The sequence below is a fragment of the Hoplias malabaricus genome, chromosome Y, assembly GCF_029633855.1.
Source record: "Hoplias malabaricus isolate fHopMal1 chromosome Y, fHopMal1.hap1, whole genome shotgun sequence".
In the NCBI taxonomy this organism is placed as follows: Eukaryota; Metazoa; Chordata; class Actinopteri; order Characiformes; family Erythrinidae; genus Hoplias; species Hoplias malabaricus.
Window position 1 is genome coordinate 13,309,264 of NC_089820.1, and position 21,653 is coordinate 13,330,916.

The 21,653-nt window shown below is 37.8% G+C and overlaps 1 protein-coding gene across 1 annotated transcript; it reads left to right on the top strand.

Moving 5' to 3' along the window:
• The first annotated feature begins 1,209 nt into the window (after positions 1-1,209).
• LOC136678316 (DNA polymerase epsilon catalytic subunit A-like) lies at positions 1,210-20,167 on the top strand. Its single transcript, XM_066656329.1, has 49 exons — positions 1,210-1,373; positions 1,869-2,004; positions 2,358-2,438; positions 2,523-2,567; positions 3,039-3,131; positions 3,310-3,464; positions 3,651-3,795; positions 4,291-4,371; positions 4,549-4,656; positions 4,798-4,908; positions 5,032-5,117; positions 5,242-5,361; positions 5,619-5,751; positions 5,969-6,082; positions 6,276-6,488; positions 6,607-6,714; positions 6,862-6,990; positions 7,131-7,233; positions 7,365-7,511; positions 8,052-8,197; positions 8,327-8,475; positions 8,597-8,689; positions 8,788-8,932; positions 9,050-9,207; positions 9,352-9,547; positions 9,652-9,866; positions 10,090-10,192; positions 10,287-10,367; positions 10,485-10,607; positions 10,936-11,139; positions 11,409-11,621; positions 11,820-11,963; positions 12,599-12,739; positions 13,175-13,328; positions 13,519-13,625; positions 14,134-14,310; positions 14,504-14,727; positions 14,835-15,055; positions 15,211-15,415; positions 15,662-15,835; positions 16,065-16,190; positions 16,672-16,804; positions 17,001-17,202; positions 17,701-17,832; positions 18,069-18,262; positions 18,403-18,603; positions 18,786-18,911; positions 19,245-19,334; positions 19,825-20,167. The coding sequence occupies exons 1-49, from the start codon at positions 1,312-1,314 to the stop codon at positions 19,924-19,926; spliced, it is 6,849 nt and encodes a 2,282-aa protein (XP_066512426.1). The 5' UTR covers positions 1,210-1,311; the 3' UTR covers positions 19,927-20,167.
• Positions 20,168-21,653: the final 1,486 nt, after the last annotated feature.

Genomic DNA, 21,653 nt, shown 5'->3' on the forward strand with positions numbered 1-21,653 from the left:
TCTGGGAGCATTGGCGCCTCCCTTCCTCAGCTCCATCTCTGGGAGCGGAATATCCGTGAGCAGAGAGCTATCTCTTCCACACGGTCAGTCCCAGTGTTCCATCGAGTTGTGCTATGGGTATGGGCCGACATTACTTTACTGCCGAATACCGCTGATGGAGCAAGACATATACAGTTGATCTACTGCATCAGGCATTGATCAACCCATAAGAATGTTCAGACTATGTGACATCATTGATGGACAGCTCCCTTATTACCATATTAGAACATGGAAAAACAGAAAAAAAATCAATCTGCAAATAAATGAACAAAAATTGAAAAAAAAAATAGTTATAGAAATAAATGAATAAATATTATAATTAATACATAAAAACAAAAATAATAATAAAATAAATAAAAAGCATTTTAATTTATGCAAGGTTTTATTTATTATTTTCTCAGGGTTTTTTTACATTTATTTTTATATTTATTATAATAATTATTGAGGAAATGCATTTTATTGGGTGATTTATTTGTTTATTTATATATTTTTAATTTTGACAATTTTGGTCCTCCATACATGGGGCCAGAGTCGGCTCTGATAGGGACTACATAAGATCCCTGATACTAACTCTTTTTCCCTTTTCACGTACTGATTTTTACATTGCAGGATATCCCCGTTTAGTCTGATAACTTTGGGTCAAACATGTCCAATAGGAAAACAGCTGAGGAGTGAGCACAATTTTGGCTAACTGACCAGTCCTGCTTTGTTTGAGGACTTTGCCTATATAGGCACAATAGGAATAGTATACAAGGGTACAACATATATTTTAGAAAGATAAATTTTAGAATTTGAAGATTTGTTATATGACTAAATCACTTTTATTATTAGAGTTTTGTGGTTTCCCCGACCCCATGACGCGGTTAGTTGTCTCCACTCTGATTGGTCTACAGCGGCCGTGGGGCGGGGTTGCGCGTGCGGAAGCCGAGGGGCGTTCGCGGCAAGTCGCAAAACGCGCCAAATTCAGAGCCTACGGAGCTTACGATCAATAATAAACAGGGTAACAGCGATATAGTAAAGAAAACAAACAACAAAAAACTGCAGCGAGTTCAGCTTGTGAGTCCTGAAACACCAGATAAAGAGTTTCGATTCTGGAACTCAGCGCGGAAAATCAGGAGAATGTGGATGTAAACTCGGCAGTGTTTAGTTGAAGGTTACCTTCGCTAACGTTGAAGGTATCTAAAAAAGAAACAGCGGCTTTAAATTTAACTGAACCATAGATTCCGTCCAGTCTGTTATCTGCTCTCACGGTGTCTCGGAGTTCAATTCGCGATGGTTTTACAGAACAGTGGCCGATACAGAGCAGACCGGGACGGAGATCAGGAAAACCAGCAGTAAGTTCAATACAGCAGGCCGAAATGTGGACAGCGGTTTACATACAGCTAACTGTGTCATATGGACCCCACTACCAATCAGAGAAAGAAAATGCAGAAACAGGAATATGACAGCGTCCTGTGGAAGGGCCTGCAAATAAATAGATATCCTCTAATGTTACAGAAAGCAAAATTATCTTCTGTTTATTTAATGATATAAAATAGATCTTTATTTTCATGTAATATCTAGATCACTAAATTCAAAAGAGAAATGGCAGAGATTTAACCTTTTTTTATAATATTGAATTGTATACTGTATAGTTTCTTTCCAGTGTGTCATTCCAAAATGTTATAAGTACTTCAGTAGTGATTATGTCAATAATACAATATTTAGTTAACATTAGAATATTTTGGATTAAGTTAGTGTTTCTGTAAATACAAATATGATCTTGTGTCTGTAGACTAACAGAAGTGTGTTCTTCATGCCGCCAAGTGACAATGTTATTGTGTGCTTAGGGATGAAGGACCTTCATTGTCTGCTGTCAAGCGGCTGGAACGTAGTCAGTTTGCTGATGGGATGGATGCACGATTTGACTTTGAAAGAATGAAGGAGCCTGGTGAAAAAACTGGTTGGCTGATCAACATGCATCCAGTAAGATAAAGTGTTAATTAGTATAGATGTTCACAATATGTAAAATTTTCACAATGAAAAAAAAGGAGTTTTCAGATATACTAATTTTCTAAAAACAGAGAGCAAAGATGGTTTGAAGGTTGGATTATTAGCAATGGCATACATTGCTTCTTGAATATATCTTGGATTACTCTACTGAAGTCCTGTTCTTAATTTGGAGCAAAGCATACCAAGAGTTTATTGTGGTGCTTCTTTATCTGACCTGTAGTAACATGGATAAACATGGACTGTTTATAAGCAACAGCAAAGTTTTTACACAGAATGTTTTGCGACTGCTCAGGGTTACTAGTGATAATGTGCTCCTTCGCTTTTAGACAGAGATTCTAGATGATGACAAGAGGATGATTAGCGCTGTGGATTATTATTTTATTCAAGAGGATGGCAACAGGTTTAAGGTGAGGAATTAATTTTATGAACCACAATATTGTACATTTTGCTTTTCCACTATAATATATAGCATTGTGTTTTCGTTTCTTTAGGTTGCACTGCCCTATAAGCCATATTTCTACATTGCTACACGAAAGGTAATACCAGAAGCTGAAATAGACTAGATTTTTCCCATTGTACGCACCAGTCAACCATAATTATGATCACCTCCTTGTTTCTACACTCACTGTCCATTTCCTCAGCCCCACTGTCCACAGAAGCACTTTGTAGTTCTACAATTACAGAGCATAGTCCATTTGTTGCTCTACATACGTTACTTGGCCAGATTCACCCTGTTCTTCAATGGTCACGACCACCACAGAGCAGGTATGATTTGGGTGGTGGGTCCTTAACAGCTCTGCAGTGACACTGATGTGGTGGTGGTGTTATTGTGTGTTGCTCTGGTATGAGTGGATTAGACACATCAGTGCTGTTGGAGTGCTCCCGTATGGCCAGTGGAGTCGAGAGATTGTACAGTGAATGTAGAAACAAGGAGCTGGTTATAATATTATGGTTGATCAGTGTATATTGAGATGCAATATGACATTTATATGATAAATTTTGTGTAGAACTGTGACAGAGAAGTGATCTCCTTCCTGTCAAAGAAGTTCCAAGGAAAGGTGGCAAAGATAGAGCTTGTCCCCAAGGAAGATTTAGACTTGGTGAGGCATTTTTCTTTCTTTTGTTCTTTCTCTCTCTCTCTCTCTCTCTCTCTACCTACTTGAATTAGGCCAAGTGAATCCACATGTTTAACATTTGTTTATTACCATGTATTTACACTATGTGTATGGATTCAGTTTTGCGATATAATTTAACTGTTGTGGGTATTCTGCGTTCTAGCCTAACCACCTGGTGGGTCTGAAGAGGAGCTATATCAAACTGTCCTTTAACACGGTGGACGACCTTGTCAAAGTAAAAAGAGAGATTTCACCCGCAGTTAGAAAAAACAGGGAGCGAGAAAAATCTAATGATGCCTACACGAATATGCTGTCCAGGTATTTAATGTAATTGCTTATTCAGAGAACATTAGTTAGAATGATTTTGATAGACTTACTTTATATTTTAATGCAATTTAGAACTGTGATGTTTATGTGTATTGTTTATGCAGTGGGTCTTTTAAAGTCATTTATGAAATACTTGTTTTCACCTATTGCGGTGTCTTGTTTTTGTGCATGGCGTAGTGTCCTTGTAGGTGGGAGTGTGGTGACAGCCGACGAAGATGGCACATCAAAGAAAATATCTGATCAGTTGGACAACATTGTGGATATGAGGGAGTATGATGTACCCTACCATGTTAGGCTCTCTATTGATCTTAAGATCCATGTGGTAAGGATTCACTCCACAACTGTGTTTGTGTTTGAATAGGTCACTAGGATTTTAAGTTGTACATAATTAAGTGAGAAATATTTTTGTATGAAGTAGATTGATGTGTAGTAACAAATTATACTACTCTAAGATATTAAAATTGAAATTAAAATTGTATTGATTTCATCTCCAGGACTTTTATTATTTATTTTTATATGACAGTTCGATAATGAAATATTGCAAACATGTATCTCTCCTTCTGGACATGAGAATGTAATGTACATTTAAAGAACAAAACTGGATTTTTAAACACTGTTGTACCTTTAAAAGTACATTTATTTTTACAAAAGTACAAAGTTTGTACCTTTAGTGACCAATCATGTACCTCTACTGTACCTTTTTACTGTACCTTGAGTGTAATATGAAGTTTCGTAAGTGAACAAAAATCTGATTTGAAGTGTCTGTGAATTTGTACGATTGAAAGCGTTGGTTTTAACCATACTTGCTTGATTGCAGGCTCACTGGTATAATGTGAGGTACAGAGGCAATGCTTACCCTCCTGAAATTGTGCGAAGGGATGATCTTGTAGAAAGACCAGTAAGCATGACAGTAATATTCTTTTGCATGTCAATTAGATATTAAAGTTTATATTTTCGTACTTAAAAGAACATTGCATGCATAAACTTTAATTGATCTGCCAATGTGATGGTTGAAAAGTAATCACCAATATCTAATTCACTGCTACTCCATATGCATTTGCTTTATTTTTAACAGGATCCTGTTGTGTTGGCATTTGATATTGAGACAACAAAGCTCCCCTTAAAGTTCCCTGATGCAGAAACAGACCAAATAATGATGATTTCATATATGATTGATGGGCAGGTGAGTAACTGAGTAGTGTGTACTCTGTTGTTTGGATGTGCAGGACTAATGGACATACATTAGGATATTAATGTTTATTTGTGTTGTGTAAACACTTGAGTACCATTCTAAAGGCTGTACCTCATTTCTGTGCTCTGTTAGGGTTTTCTGATCACAAACAGGGAAATTGTGTCAGAGGACATTGAAGATTTTGAGTTTACACCTAAGCCAGAGTATGAGGGGCCCTTCACTGTGTTCAATGAACCTGACGAGGCAAGTGAGAGATGAATCAGGAGTTCTGTCACCAGCTGTTTCATGTTTTCTTGGGGTCCCCCCACTAACCTTTAGATTTATACTGCTGATTTTGCTGACGATGTTGGTGCTATCTGCTTGCAGGCTGCTCTCATTCAGAGATGGTTTGAGCACATTCATGAAACCAAACCCAACATCTTTGTGACATACAATGGTGACTTTTTTGACTGGTGAGCACAAACACATGCAAATGAAATGAGTGATTTGTACAACAGATTTCTAAGAAATAAGTTTCATTCTAACTGACTAAATGGCCATAATGTGTTTGTAATTGTCTGTTTTTCCTTTTATCAGGCCTTTTGTAGAAGCACGTGCAGCCCAACATGGTCTAAACATGCATCAGGAGATCGGCTTTCAGAAGGACAATCAAGGCGAATACAAAGCCAGCCAGGCCATTCATATGGACTGTCTTAGGTAAGAGCCTCTGGGGGGAATTATTGCTTTAAAAAAAGAGGTGAAAATTACATTTTATTTATTTAGTTCATATTTTTATTTTCTTACTCCTCATATAGCTTTAAATTAATAAAAAAATAAGATTAATTTTAATCTTTATTGATATTTTCATATTGTAAATGTGCATTTATTAGTAATTGTACAAACTTCAAGGAATGTACATTGTACATTACAGCAGTCTCCCGCATTCTGTCACTCTCCTCCACTTACTGTATTAGGTGGGTAAAAAGAGACAGTTACCTGCCTGTAGGTAGCCATAACCTGAAGGCAGCAGCAAAGGCCAAACTTAGTTATGACCCTGTGGAACTTGATCCAGAGGAGATGTGCCGTATGGCTACTGAAGAGCCACAGGTATAGTGAAAATCATTTTACACTTATAGTAGTTGTATTCCTGTTATAACACATTTTTGCATCAAAAACAGCATTTATTAACTGGTATTATTAATACAAATTTTGGATTATGCACATTTATGCTTGTTTTTATGATTTGTTTATTCATTTATTTTTTACTTTTTATGAAAGTATTATAATTTCTTAACTACTTTGCTCAATTATTTCTGTCCCCTAGACTTTGGCCACCTACTCAGTTTCAGATGCTGTGGCCACTTACTACCTTTACATGAAATATGTTCATCCCTTCATATTTGCCTTGTGCACCATCATCCCCATGGAGCCTGATGAGGTCTGTGATAACATAAAAAATAACATAAAAATGACTGCTGAAAATAATCTATGTCTTCTAGAATACATAAGGTGTACTTATTATTTAGTGTATATGGAATAGTAAGGGTAGTATGCATAGTATTCTTTAGGTTAATTTTTTTCCTAAATTTCTTTTATATGAATATCAACGTGTGGTGTTTTTTTTCTTCCAGGTTTTACGGAAAGGTTCAGGAACGCTATGTGAGGCATTGTTGATGGTGCAGGCTTTCCATGCAAACATAGTTTTTCCTAATAAGCAGGAGCAAGTGTTCAATAAACTCACAGATGATGGCCATGTTCTGGACTCTGAGACTTATGTGGGTGGCCATGTGGAGGCTCTGGAATCTGGAGTCTTTCGTAGCGACATCCCTTGCCGTTTCAAAATGGTACATTCCTGTCGTTGTCTATGCCTGTGCCTCGGTTTGCCCGCTAGTTTTGCAAAACTGCTTTTTGTCTTTTCAGTATCATTGATTATAATTTCTTTTTTAATGTCTGGATCAACAGAATCCTGCAGCATTTGATTTCCTGCTTCAGAGAGTGGAGAGAACTCTTCGCCATGCAATTGAGGAAGAAGAGAAAATTTCACTGGAGCAAGTCACTAATTTTAACGAGGTTGGTGTGATTGATAAACTATTTGAATTTTTCGGTCTGAATGATAAATCTGGAGGTAATAAAAGGTAATAATTTTGTTAAGATATCAATTTTTGAAATATAATATAGTTTTGTTTAACTAAGACATTTGCTGTTGAATTCACTTAGGTTTGTGATGAGATCAAGAGGAAGCTGATCTCTCTGAAAGAAGTGCCAAACAGAATTGAGTGTCCTCTCATTTACCATTTGGATGTTGGGGCCATGTATCCCAACATCATTCTTACTAACAGACTACAAGTAAGACACTATGCTATACTATGTGTTAGACAAGCAAAGAAATTGACACCAGCTTTTTCCTTTTATTTTATATATATTTTTAAATACATATTTTGCTATTTTACCTGTTTGCACCCTCATACTTCATTCTGTATTTACAGCCATCTGCCATGGTAGATGAAGCTACCTGTGCTGCCTGTGATTTTAATAAGCCTGGAGCCAACTGCCAACGGAGGATGGCCTGGCAGTGGAGAGGAGAGATCAGTGAGTGGTCCTCTAAAACACATTTTTTATAGGGCAAATGTGTTTTCATTCAAGTATATTGTTTGTACTGGAATTATGATTCAATACACAAGGCTTTGTGGGTTTTTCAATCTCTTATATTTTTTTTGTAGTGCCAGCCAGTCGCAGTGAGTTCCACCGTATCCAGCAGCAATTGGAGTCTGAGAAATTCCCTCCTTTGTTCCCTAACGGAAAACCCCGTGCCTTCCATGAGCTCAACAGAGAGGAGCAAGCTCGCCATGAGAAGAAACGTCTAGGAGGTAGGTGTCACTCGTCCTCTCACACAAACACACAACCAAATATATTATTTAAAAATACTTATTTAATTGATGTATTTGATATATGACATGTAATATATCATTGAACAGAAGTCAGCAAATTTCCCCCCAGGATATATGCTTGGTGTGATTATACAATATCCTTTTTTGGACATGTTATGTATGTCATCACAGCTTAAAGTACTGCGTGTTTTATTAAATATAGAACATGTTCCTGTTTACCTGGCTTTATGAAATATTTATTCTTTTACGTTTTATTAGCAGTTTTTAAATGTGGTACTGCTAGTGCATTCTGTCTGATACTGTGGAATTGTCTTTAAGTATTGTGGTTTGGTCTTGAAAATCTGTTGTTGAACCTGTAATGCCTACCCAGAATCACTAGGTGCAATGCGGGGAGACACACTGGAGGGGGCGCCAGTTCTTCACACATTTGAACTTGTATATGGCTAGTGTAACTCAACATTTTAGAAAGATCATCAAATATTGAAGGTGAGATCTGCATTTGTCTTTTTTTCTTTGCAGACTACTGTAGGAAAGCCTATAAGAAGGTGCACTTAACCAGGCTGGAAGAGAGGGTTACCACAATCTGTCAGCGAGAGAACTCTTTCTATGTTGACACTGTCAGAGCCTTCCGTGATCGCCGTTATGAGTTCAAAGGACTGCATAAGGTATTGTGTTCAAGCTTAAAATTCAACAAGCAATCTCAGAGTTTGAGTTCAAGAACATCTTTAGCATGAAACACATTCAGTCAGCAAATATGTGTTTATTTCCTGTGGTTTTTTCCCCCCTATTTCTAGGTATGGAAGAAAAAGTTGTCTGCAGCACAGGAGAGTGGAGATGCGGCTGAAGTGAAGCGCTGTAAGAACATGGAAATCCTTTATGAGTCTCTACAGCTCGCACACAAGTGCATCCTCAACTCTTTCTATGGTTACGTCATGAGGAAAGGGTGCGTAACATTTGGTTTATAAGAAATAAATCACAGTCCTTGTCTAAAATATGTTTAGCTTTTTATCTATGTTGTATGCAATTGTTGATTTGAATTGTTTAAACCTATTATATGATTGTAGAGCACGATGGTATTCCATGGAGATGGCTGGTATTGTGTGTCATACAGGAGCCAACATAATCACTCAGGCTAGAGAATTGATTGAACAAATCGGGTGAGGCAACTTAGAATAACAATTATAAGCTAGTTACTCTATACTTGAAGTGACGTCTATATCTCTCAGCTTTTTTATTTGCTTGATTGTTGGAATAGGAGGCCTTTGGAGCTGGACACTGATGGTATCTGGTGTGTCCTCCCTAACACCTTCCCAGAGAACTTCGTCATTAAGTCCACCCATGAGAAGAAACCCAAAGTGACTATTAGTTACCCTGGAGCTATGCTTAATATCATGGTCAAGGCAAGTTACCTTCTTCTATGTCCAGTACTGCATAGAGAGAATAGTTAAAATTACTAACAGTATATTTTGTAGGTTGCTACATAACACAGTCACCTTTTTTTGCCTTATCTTCTACAGGAGGGTTTCACCAATCATCAGTACCAAGAGCTGGTTGATCCAGCTACCCTAACGTATGAGACAAGGGCAGAGAATAGCATCTTTTTTGAGGTGGATGGACCATACTTGGCTATGATCCTACCTGCCTCCAAAGAAGAGGGCAAAAAGTTAAAGAAGAGGTAAAAAAGTATTACTCATTGAAACTACAAAGATGTGTGGAGTGCTGTGAATTTTCCTGCCAGCAGTGAACGGTTCATTTCATTATTAGGAAAGCTTTGTATGAAGGATAATTTCTGGTGTTTTTGTGTTTCTTTGGCTGCCAGATATGCTGTGTTTAATGAAGATGGTTCTCTGGCTGAGCTGAAAGGCTTCGAGGTGAAGAGGAGAGGAGAGCTGCAGCTCATTAAAATCTTTCAGTCTTCTGTGTTTGAGGCATTTCTCAAAGGCACCACTCTGGAGGAGGTCTACGCTTCGGTTGCTAAAGTAGCAGACTATTGGCTGGATGTGCTCTACAGCAAGGTAAAATCTTATATGTTTCAAAGTTTTTCTTTTTATTATTATGAAATTGAAAGAGTTTGAAAGCATAAGCTGCATTTGTGTTCCGTTTTCTCCCTGCCCCTCAGGCAGCTAACATGCCTGATGCCGAGCTCTTTGAGTTGATCTCTGAGAACCGTTCCATGTCCCGAAGGCTGGAGGACTATGGTGAACAGAAGTCTACGTCTATCAGCACAGCCAAGCGTCTGGCCGAGTTTCTTGGTGACCAGATGGTAAAGGATGCAGGCTTAAGTTGTCGATATGTAATCTCCCGTAAACCAGAGGGCTCCCCTGTAACAGAAAGGTAAGGGAAAGAAATAATTCAGCTCTTACGATTTGAAAATGGCACACTTCATATTGTGATTTTGGTTTATAAGAATTTACTTTTCAGCCTTATGCTGAAGACCTTTATTATTATTATTATTATTATTATTATTATTATTATTATTATTATTGCCCCCCCCCCCCTTTTTTAAACTGCTGTTTCTTTTCTAAATTCAGTGTCTTCTCTTTTTCATCCATTTAAGGGCCATTCCTCTGGCTATATTCCAAGCAGAAGCTAGTGTGAAGAAGCACTTCTTAAGGAAATGGCTCAAGATGCCCAGCCTTCATGATATGGATATTAGATCTGTATGTCTGTGAGATGAACTGTCATGCTTTATGTTAATATTGACTTGATTTAACATTGACTTGATTTACAAATATTTACTGTGTGTCTTGTCAGATCCTGGACTGGGGTTACTACATTGAGAGGCTTGGTAGTGCTATACAGAAGATCATCACTATTCCAGCAGCATTACAGCAGGTGAAGTTCAGGGCTGGGACATGGTTAATCGGTACAATATAAAGTGTAGTTTTCTATTTTGCTTGCAGACCATGTGAATATGCCTTTTATACTGGGTTTTATTTTTTTCCCCTTCAGGTGAAAAATCCTGTTCCCAGAGTGCGGCACCCAGACTGGCTTCATAAAAAGCTTTTGGAAAAAAATGATATCTACAAACAGAAGAAAATCAGTGAGCTGTTCACTAGTGAGGGAAAAAGACAGGTGAACACAGTGGTTGAATTGTAAAACAATATGTAAAAAGTGCATAATGTTCATTATTATACTTAGTTTGTAATGTTGGGAAATACATAAAATGTTTCATATTAAATATCAGATGGGGATTTATCTTTAAATATCACATGGCAGTTTTACTGAAGGGATTATTATGTTTGACTAGAACCCTGCCTTAATTGAGTCATGGGTACACAGTATCAGATATCATTACACAGCCAGGCGTTGGCTGCCTTTGTCTTTCCCCACATTTACATGAACCCTTGTATTAATTCTTATCCTTCCTCTCTTACTACTCCTTCTTTTCTCTCACATTTAGGTGACCCAGCAAAAGCAGGATGAGGCCCCCGATATAGAGGATTTTGGGGTTTCACAGCGCCCACTGCAGCCTGCAATTCTCATCAGCACCAAGCGGAAGAGAGCATCCCAGGGTGAGGACAGTCAGAAGGAGTCTCAGGAGCTAGAGCTCACTCAGTCCTGGAGAGAGATTCTGGGACCACCACCACCTAGGGGCACGACACAGGTACTTCAGAATATGGGGCTAATGCAATGTATATGAACAAAACTGTAGAAAAAAACAAAACTGGTTCTGTACATACTGGTATTTAGATATATCTACAAGAATGCTTTTAGATGTTTAGGTGACAGCTTCTTAGTATGTGGATGGTTTTCATTTTGGAGCAGGATAAACCACTCATGCTGCACTCAAAACACATACACTTAATCTTCTTTTTCCTAAGAATGTTCTCATTCTACATCATATATTCTGTCTGTGTATGTGTGCGTGATAAGGAGGAGCGACTGGTGTGGCTACGCTATCATAAGAAAAAGTGGGAGCTACAGATCCGTCAGCGAAAGGAGCGCAGGAAGAGACGCCGCTTAATTGATGGAGAAGCTCTGCCAACTGGAGGCGGTGTAATCCGGGACGGACCGACCACAGGGCTGGGGAACTTCCTACGGAGAACAGCTAGGAGCATTTTAGATATGCCCTGGCAAATTATTCAGGTTGGATTATACACTTTAGTTTTTCTACTTTTGGGGCTGCTTATATTTAAATGGTCAAAATAGGAAATCTGATCAGGAATAACATTGCCCTCTTCTACTGATCTAACCCCTTAATAATGAATCAGAACAGTGCTCTTGCTTCTTTAATCGGTATATTGAACGTCCTTATTTTTTTTTTTTTTCTTTTTGGGACACTAGATTGCAGAGACGAATCACCCAGGTCTATACAAGCTTTGGGCAGTAATTGGCAATGACCTTCACTGCATGAAGCTCAATATTCCACGAGTGTTCTATGTCAATCAAAGAGTGCCAAAGCAAGAAGAAGGAGCCACATACAAAAAGGTCTGTCCACAGAAAGGTGCTTCAGCCAGCTGCCTGTGAAACAGTTATTCTCAGTTTTGGTCCTGGTGGGCTACTGTCCTAAATTCCCTTGCTCCAAGCACACCTGATGCAACTAGCTAATCAGCTAATAAACAATCCCCTCAAAAGCTGATGCGGATGTGCTGGAGTGAGGAGAAAATTACCACATGCAGGGCAGTGGCCCACCAACAGGATTGAGAACTCCTGCTGGAAAAAATGAGCCATGTTATAACCCTCTGCATAAATCTGCACATATATGAAAATGAAAATATCTGCACTTTTAAGAAATTTTGTCCTTTTGTGAAAAAAAAAAGTTCAGTAAGGCTAAAGATATACTTGCTGTTATCTACATGTTCACTTAAATATCATGGCTGCCATGTGTATCCTGTTTCCCTTTGGTGCATTGATTGTGCACATCCTTTGAAAATAAACGCTAGAGCAATATCCGCAAATACTTGCATCTTTGTCTGGTCTGCCCTCTCATGGGAGCCTGCAGTTACAAGCATAGCACACAGGCAAATACGTGAAGTTACATTAATGATGCAGACGTTTGTCTACAGGAACCCATGGCCATACAACAAATATATCTCTAGTCTAAGAGTCATTGTTCTGTGCAGGTGAATCGGATTTTGCCACGCTCCAACATTGTGCATTACTTGTACCAATACTCCGTGCCTGAGGACATGTATCAGGAACACATCAATGAGATAAATGCAGACCTCTCTGCCCCAGACATTGAGGGTGTCTATGAAACACAGGTAAAGGAACAGCCAAGAGCATTGTTGTTTAAATAATCTTTTTGAGTTTGAACCCTGCCTATAGTTAATTTAAGATAACAACATATATACACTGTTTGATAAAGCCATTTTTATTAATACACAACAATTATTGATGCAGATACATAAATACAAAATAATTAAGTTGCTGGTACTCTTATCTACGTAAGAATGTGTAAACACTGAAGAAATTGCATGTGTCCAGAATGATAAATGAAGAGTTATAACATAAGTCTTATAATGTGTCCAGGAGAAATTATAATGTCTAAATTGCGTTTTAGTATTTATTTATGTTTTTATTATGGTTAGGTTTATTGGTCTGTAATTTGTTCATTACCAACATAGTTGCAAGAACTCTTTGACCTAATAGCGTGTACGTGCGTCTGTGCATGTGTGTGCTTTGTGCCTATCCTCCAGGTGCCGCTACTCTTCCGGGCACTGGTACAGCTCGGCTGTGTGAGTATGGTCAATAAACATGTTGTAAGAGAACTGGCTGGCCGTGAGGCAGACACCTTCGACTTGGAGCACCTGGAGATGAGATCCCTTGCTCAATTCAGCTATCTGGAGCCAGGTAACACAGCTACACCTTATACTCTGAACATGAATGAAGACAAACCTTACATTTTTATGAGAGGTTATAAAACATCAATATTTAAAAACACTTTATTCACTGGTGTGGTACTTTTTTGTTTTCAGCCCCTAGTAACTGACACTCTTGTTTTGTGGTGTTGAGAAGAGTATCTTATACTTTTATATTACAGGAAGTGTAAGGCACATGTACTTGTACCATCACAGCCAGGGCCAGAAAGCTCTGTTTGGCCTCTTCATTCCCTCTCAGCGAAAAGCCCACATCTTCGTCCTTGACACGGTTGGTTTTACTGAGGACTTTGTTTATCTTCATGAGGACTGTTAATTTGCTGTTTATTGATTCTGCTGTATATAATAATAAAAGATGTAGTAGTTATACCCAAGAATGAGTTTATCTCTGTTAAGCTGTGTTTGGTTATACATTCAGAAGAAGTACATATCCTTTACAGTGAAAATAGATCTACATTTTAGTGCAGATATTAAGAAAGAAATAAAGCCTTCCATAAGTTATGGTACCTTTTTTTAAGATTTTTTGCTTTTTCTAATATGTTGCACTCAGTGAATGAATACAATTTTCAGAAAAATTCAATCATTTTTAAATTGGTTTCAGAGAGGATATTAACACTTTACCAATATATTTTAAAATGTCTTAAAATCAGCAGAAAATTTGTACAAAACAACAGAATGAAGTGTGAATGCATAATGTATCAATTTATTTATTTGATTCATTTTTATATCTATTTTATACCTACTCATTATCCTTTCTAATGTTCTGTTTCTATGAACAGGTTCGGAGTAACCAGATGCCGAACTTGAGCACCATGTATGGAGCAGAGCGTACTGCACTGCTGGAAAAGACCTCTGAAGATCTGCTACCGCCAGAGAAACATCAGTTTGAAGTGCGTGCTGAGAATGATATTAAGGCAATCTACCGTGCCCTGCAGCGCATTCTACTCAGCTATAAGGTACAGAAATACATCATTGACTTGCCACTGAAGGGGACTGTATATCAGTTATTAATGTAACTGACATGTATTATACAAAACATTATTTTTAACATTTCAAAATTTTACTCGTGTTTATTAATATTTGTGTTGACAAAGTGTTGTGAATTCTCAAATTATGGAAAATGTATGATGTATGTTTGTGCGTTTGTAGGAGGAGCGGCGTGGTCCGACTCTGATTGCTGTTCAGTCTAACTGGGACTTGCGGCGGCTCTCGGGAGGCATGGGCATTCTGGAGGAGTTCCCGGTGGTTCCGGTGCATGTTACAGATGAGATCAGCTATAATGTGCTGGACTGGCAGCGTCATGGTGCCAGACGCATGATCAAGCACTACCTAAATCTGGACAGCTGTCTCTCCCAGGCTTTTGACATGGCCAGGTACAGCACATACACTAGTTGCTAATGCTTTTTAAAACTGCTTTAAGTTTAATTTGTACATCTGCCTAATTTGTATTCATTTCTTTTATTTGTACTTCACAATGCAGGTATTACCATCTTCCTGTGGGGAACCTGCCTGAGGACATCTCCATCTTCGGCTCCGATCTGTTTTTGGCTCGTCATTTGCGCAAACACAACCACCTACTGTGGCTTTCTCCCACAACGAGACCTGATCTCGGGGGCAAAGAGGCTGATGACAGTCGCTTGGTGATGGAGAGTGATGAGCGAGGTTCTGTGGAGATCAATACACAAGGCTGCTACTCAACAGGTACACATTATTTTATCGGTGTTACACAACTCTTTGAATACGTTAGCAGCACTCTGTGTTCTTTGTTTGATGAATGTTTAAATGAATGAAAATAATGAGCTTTTTTAGCATTATGAAGTTAATATTTTATTTATCCCCACTCTTCCCCCTTATAGCTTGCGTGGAGTTAGACATTCAGAGTTTGGCCGTAAACACCATACTCCAGTCTCAGCATGTGAATGACATGGAGGGTGGGGCCAGTCTGGGGGTGAGCTTTGATGTCATCCAGCATGCATCATTGGAGGAAATGATGTCTGGGAACCAGGGGGCCAATGCTGTGGCCAGCTATGATGAAACTGCTCTCTGCTCCAACACATTCAGGTGTGTGTGTGTATATTTGTATGAAGCTAAACTGTGTGTGTGTGTGTGTTTTAAACATGCTTCAAATATTGCTAGGAATTCAGTAAATTATATTTATTTCAGTAAATTATATTTATAATTATTTATTATTATTTGAGAAGATTGATCTGCTTATTTAGTCTTTACGTAAAACTGTGAAAAATGCTAATTAATATGGGGTTTTTTTATGTGGCTAAAGCTCTTCTCTTTTAATAATTTTGAGTTTAGGATCCTGAAGAGTATGGTGGTTGGCTGGGTGCGAGAGATCACACAGTACCATAACGTTTATGCTGATAACCAGGTGATGCACTTTTACCGCTGGTTGCGTTCCCCCAGCTCCCTGCTGTATGACCCAGCACTGCACCGCACACTTCTCAATATGATGAAGAAGCTCTTTTTGCAGTAAGTGGCATAAAATGCACGTTTAAAAAAATTATTAATCATAATAATGGAGAACATCCTATTTGCAATAATCTTGCCTACAAAGTACTTTAATAAATTAGCTAGATATTTTGTTAAAGTGTTATTTTGTTCATATTATTTACAATACTAGGTTATATTTAGTACGCTTTGATAGTCTCTATTTAAAGGTTTCACACATTCACTTAATCTATGTCGGTTTCTCACTCAGACTGGTTGCTGAGTTTAAACGGCTTGGGTCCTCTGTAGTCTATGGGAACTTTAACCGTATCATCCTCAGTACCAAGAAACGGCGTGTTGACGATGCCATTGCATATGTGGAATACATTACCAACAGGTCAGAGCTCATTCTTTTCACAGAAGTCCTGAGGTTCTTCTTTCAACTCCACATTGTTTGTTTGCCTTTTCTAATACTCCAGATTGAGCTTAAAATCTGTAATGAGAGAATGCGAAATAATGTTTTATTGTGAGTACAAAAAAAAATGGACTGACCAAGTTGAAATTTTATGCTCATTGATTATATGATGACATTATTACTTTTAAAATTATTTCCCTTCCACATATACAAAACAAAGCATATAAACATTTTATTTTAAGACCAAAAATGTGTTAAAAATCTGAGTACAACCATGACTAGCAGTCAGAAATTTGCAAAGCAGAAGTATATTTGCGAACAGGTGTTTTTGTCTATAAAATATTCAGACTAATTATTTATTATTATTATTATAAAAACCCTAACATTGAAAAGTTAAACAGTTGTTAAGTACTCTCTGTGTGTAATTTCTGGATCATGGAATGTTATTCTCATCTGGTTGCAGTATCCATTCAAGGGAAATCTTTCACTCTCTGTCCATCACGTTCTCCCGATGCTGGGAGTTTTTGCTATGGATGGATCCTGCCAACTATGGAGGAGTCAAGGGAAAACTGCCTTCAAGTGTCCTCTATGGAGAGGTATGTCATGACTGTGTTGTACATGTATTGTAAATAGTATAAGTAAATAGAGAGGTGCTTTTATATTTGGCTCTGTTTACTCTTATTCTGATTGAACTGTTCAGACACAGACCAGTTTTGTTAGTCTAAAATAGAATATTACAAATTTGGCAGCAGAAATTGAATAGATATTTTGCTTTTTTGAAAATGAAACAAGAATGGTTTGGAAAAGAAGAGGAAAGAGAAAAATGAAGACGGTGAGGGCAGTGAGGATGAGGAGGATGAAGGGGCTGATGAACAAGAAGATGAAGAGGAAAATGGAGAAGAAGTTGAGGACTTGATTGAGAGCAACTGGAACATCATGCAATATCTGCCACAGACAGCTTCATGTCAGAAGTACTTCCTCATGATAGTCTCAGGTGTGTTTTCTAAAATACATTCATTCATTCATTCATTATCTGTAAGCGCTTATCCAATTCAGGGTCACGGTGTGTCCAGAGCATACCTGGAATCATTGGGCACAAGGCGGGAATACACCCTGGAGGGGGCGCCAGTCCTTCACAGGGCAACACAGACACACACACATTCACACCTACGGACACTTTTGAGTCGCCAATCCACCTGCAACGTGTGTATTTGGACTCTCGGAGGAAACCCACGCGGACACGGGGAAAACACACCAACTCCTCACAGACAGTCACCCGGAGCGGGAATCGAACCCACAACCTCCAGGTCCCTGGAGCTGTGTGACTGCGACACTACCTGCTTTAATCAGATTTAATCAGAAATTTCACCACTTGTGTATAGACAGTTATTTAGTAGTGTCCTTTTTAAAAAATGTAAAATTGTTTAGCTGTTTACTCCCATTCATAAATATCCACTTTCAGTTTATTTGTTTTTTTCTTGCCTCACTACAGCATATATTGCTGCTGTGTATCACAGCATGAAGGAAGAGCTTAGACGAAATGCTCCTGGAGCAACACCTATAAAGAGGCGGGGTGGGAGCCAAATGACCCAACAGCCGGCTGGTGATATCAGTGCACTTCCAGGTAATGATGCTTGCAATGTTTTTTAATGATATCATTATTTTTTTGTATGTGTAGGTGGTAAATGTGATAAGCAAATTTACTTGGTTACATTCTCATTAAAAATACAAAACAGAAAAATGTATTTCTCTAGTTCATTACTTTATTAATATGAACATAAATAACTAATTGAATAATGTGGAAGGTACTGTATCCTTTTACGAAATGTATTTGACATATTTCTGTTACTGTGTCTGTAGGCATGATCACTTTCTCGCAAGAGTATGTGTCTAGTGAGCTCACTCAGAACATCTTCACCATCACACAGAAGATCCAGAAGAAGGTTTCTGGAACCCGCAATGTGGCTCTGCCATCTGAAATGTTTCCCATGCTGCCTGGCTCACATCTCCCCCTCAATAATCCTGCCCTGGAGTTTATCAAATACGTCTGCCAGGTGAGAACACAAAGTTTTATGCTAGCATTACTGGTTTTGCTTGGTCAGTTTTTATCATGTGCAATCATTATAAATACCTTGTTTAAGTATATTAACTTGTTAATTATAAGTGGTACATCTTTCTGTCTATGGATGTTTAGGTCCTCTCCCTGGACACTAATATAGCGAACCAGGTGAATAAGTTAAAGCGGGATCTCCTGCGATTGATAGATGTTGGAGAGTTCTCTGACGATGCTCAATTCCGTGATCCCTGCAACTCTTACATTCTGCCAGAGGTTATCTGCCACCAGTGTAACTTCTGCCGTGATCTTGATCTTTGCAAAGACCCTTCTGTAGCCCAGGTAAGAGTCAGGTCACAGGGTCAAACGACTGTTAACAAAACCTATTGCTCTATGTAATAGAATCCTGTAATATATTTCCCGTTTTTAGCCAATTAATTTTTATATGTTTTGCATTTTTCTCTCTGTCTCTGTCTTCCTGTCTCTCTGTGTGTGTCACTATGTCTGTCTCTCCTCCTATGTAGGATGGCTCGGTTCTACCTCAGTGGTTCTGCTCAAACTGCCAGGCCCAGTATGACACAGATTTGATAGAAATGGCACTAGTGGAAGCTCTGCAGAAGAAACTCATGAGTTACACACTGCAGGACCTGGTGAGAAACAGCCATATGTACTGTTAGATCTGAGAACAGGACCTGGGCTTATATTATAACAAATTAAATTATGTTTAGCCCCTTTAGATTTAACCTGACGTGTATTGACCCGTTTTGTGTTTCTTCTACATACCAACCCCGGAGTGTAGTAACTTTTTTTAATTAAAATATTTTATAACAGCATGTGAAGTTATTACAGGAAGTATTTCAAAGGTGTGTTAGTGATACAAAAGTGTTGTGTAAGAAATGTGTACTTGAATTTAATAGAGTAACCTGCATCGCACATTTAATCCCTGTTTGCTAAAAGAAAGTCATGCTTTTGTCTGAATACAGGAGTGCACCAAGTGCCAAGGGGTAAAAGAAGCTAACATGCCCCTGTACTGCAGCTGTGCAGGAGACTTCAAACTCACCTTTACAACAAAGGTTTGATCAAAATAGTTTACTCCTACAGTAGCGAATAGTGGTGTAAATATTTATTGATATAGATTCTAATGTTCTAAAGAATGTAAAGTGTTTTGGGTGTCTATAAAGAAGTGCCATATAAATTTAGTAAATAAAAAAATAAAGTAAGTAACGGGCAATATTTTCCCATCAGGTCTGGAACAAGTGGGTAAAATTGATAAATATCGACAAATATTGGTATTTTATGTAATTGTGACATTTTATGTTAAAATAATTAGTATATACTTTATGGTTTATAGCAATTGGGGCAAGTTAGATGCAGTTAGAACTAAATCATGGTACATTTTAAGATTTCATGATGCATTATTTTGCATTTATAACGAAATTGGATAATATTTATCTGCTAATGTTACACTTATAGAGACTCTAAGGCTGTGTTTAACATGGTATGTCCATGATTTTCCCGTTACTGACTGGCAAGTTTTCTCTGTTTACTTTGTTCTGTTTTCAGAATTTCACAGAACAAGTCACAGTGTTCCGGAACATTGCAGCTCACTACAACATGAACTTCCTGCTGGAGACCATCGACTGGATCCTGGCAATGAATACCTAATAATCATCATGTGTGTTTCTGTATAAATATATTTTGTATGTAAAGTCTGTTTTGATCAAAAATATTTTTTAAAAAATGTTTAAGAAATTGTTAGGACATTTTGTTTCATTGTTAGCACAGTGCAATTATGTGCAAAGAATTCTCAGAGAGGTTTGTACAAATCTTGATCTAAATGAACACATACAAGAATGTGTTGGGAACTCGTGTTTATAAAGTAATGACTAACATGCTTTGGTGTATTTTAAATAAATATTTTTTGTACTTTTTTGTAACAATAAAATGTTTCAGCTATGGTAACTGGCCTGACCCTGTGGCTTATTGAATTAATCATGAAAGTGTTGTCTATTGTAATGCTTTTTTTGCACTCATTTCCTGGTAGTACTATCAGGATAGGATATTGTTTCGATTTCACATTTATGACCATAGTTTGAGGGTATGTTAATTTTGCAATGCATAGTGCCATTCAAGGGACAATTACCAACATCCTTTTGCATTAATCAGCTAATGAGACCTATACAACAGTGCCACTTCTCCATTATCATATTATGAGCTAATTTCTAAAGTAGCATCTGGTTTCTTCTTCTGCTCAAGACATTCATCTGAAAAGCATCAATATTTATACTTGAATTTAAGTCCAGCTGTGTGAATTAGTTTTACTGTAACCCAACTTCTACATAACCTTGTTTTCCCTCAGATGATAGTGGTGCCATATGATGAGTCATGCTTTAGGTTTAAACTGATGGGTCTGCCTGAATTTAGTACAAGTAATATAACCTGAAGGAGACATTTCAGATAGTGGTTTACTGGGGCTTACATGGCATGCTTTGGTTATGTGATAGCATGTGTGCTTCTGTGATTCAGTGTTTAAATATTCACATTTCTGTCTGTATTGAACAGTGCTTAAGGTTATATTAGTAATATAGCAAGAAATATTTGAGCTTCGTTTATTTCCTGCAGTAGTTAACTTTCGAAATGATGAAATTGTGCCCCAACAAAAAATGGTATTTATGTGAGTCTTTGTATGTTGGGTTAAGAAAAGGATACTTAATTTGGTAGAATCAAATTATGAGAACATCAAAAATCAACAGCTAGGAAACAAGATTGTTCATTTAAAAAAAAAAAAAAAAAAAAACATTAATATTGTCTTCAAAATAGAATTATTTAGATTTTTTTTAATAATTTAAAATGTTGATCTTCCTGAAACCTACAGTGGAATAAGTGTTCACAAATATCTGCTAATTGCCTGGGTTTAAATGGAGATATATTTCACAAGTGAGGTTCTGAAGAAACTAAACCCAGCAGAAAGCAGTCTCTCTGTCTTTATCTTGGATCTGGTTTCAGTCTCTTGCCATATCTAAAGAGGTGTGGTAAAAACCAAAAAAGCAATATCTTAGAAAGCTGATCTGTAAACCTCAAAAAAATCAATGGGATGCTATTAATCACAGTGAGGAAGGGCCTGGGTGGATGCAGCCTTCCTCCCCCTCAATCTCATTTTCAAAAGCCCATCTCACAGGAAAGTCATCATTATCACATTAAGGTCCACATAGTGGGTCTCCGATGGGACGCCTCATCTTTGTCTTCCCATCTACCAAAGCACTTTTCGGAAAAGCAATGCTTATAGGGTAAAGACAGTTTGGAGTTTAATCATGTAGTTGCAGTTTTTAATTCAGAACTCACTTTAACATTTTGGAATGTTGGAATAAATGCTGAACAGATTCTTGAAAATT

Coding starts and splice junctions, on each gene's coding strand:
- LOC136678316 (XM_066656329.1), top strand. CDS start 1,312: ATGGTTTTACAGAACAGTGGCCGATACAGAGCAGACCGGGACGGAGAT. Junction 2,568..3,038: donor TCTACATTGCTACACGAAAG/GTAATACCAGAA, acceptor AATTTTGTGTAG/AACTGTGACAGAGAAGTGAT. Junction 5,362..5,618: donor ATTCATATGGACTGTCTTAG/GTAAGAGCCTCT, acceptor TTACTGTATTAG/GTGGGTAAAAAGAGACAGTT.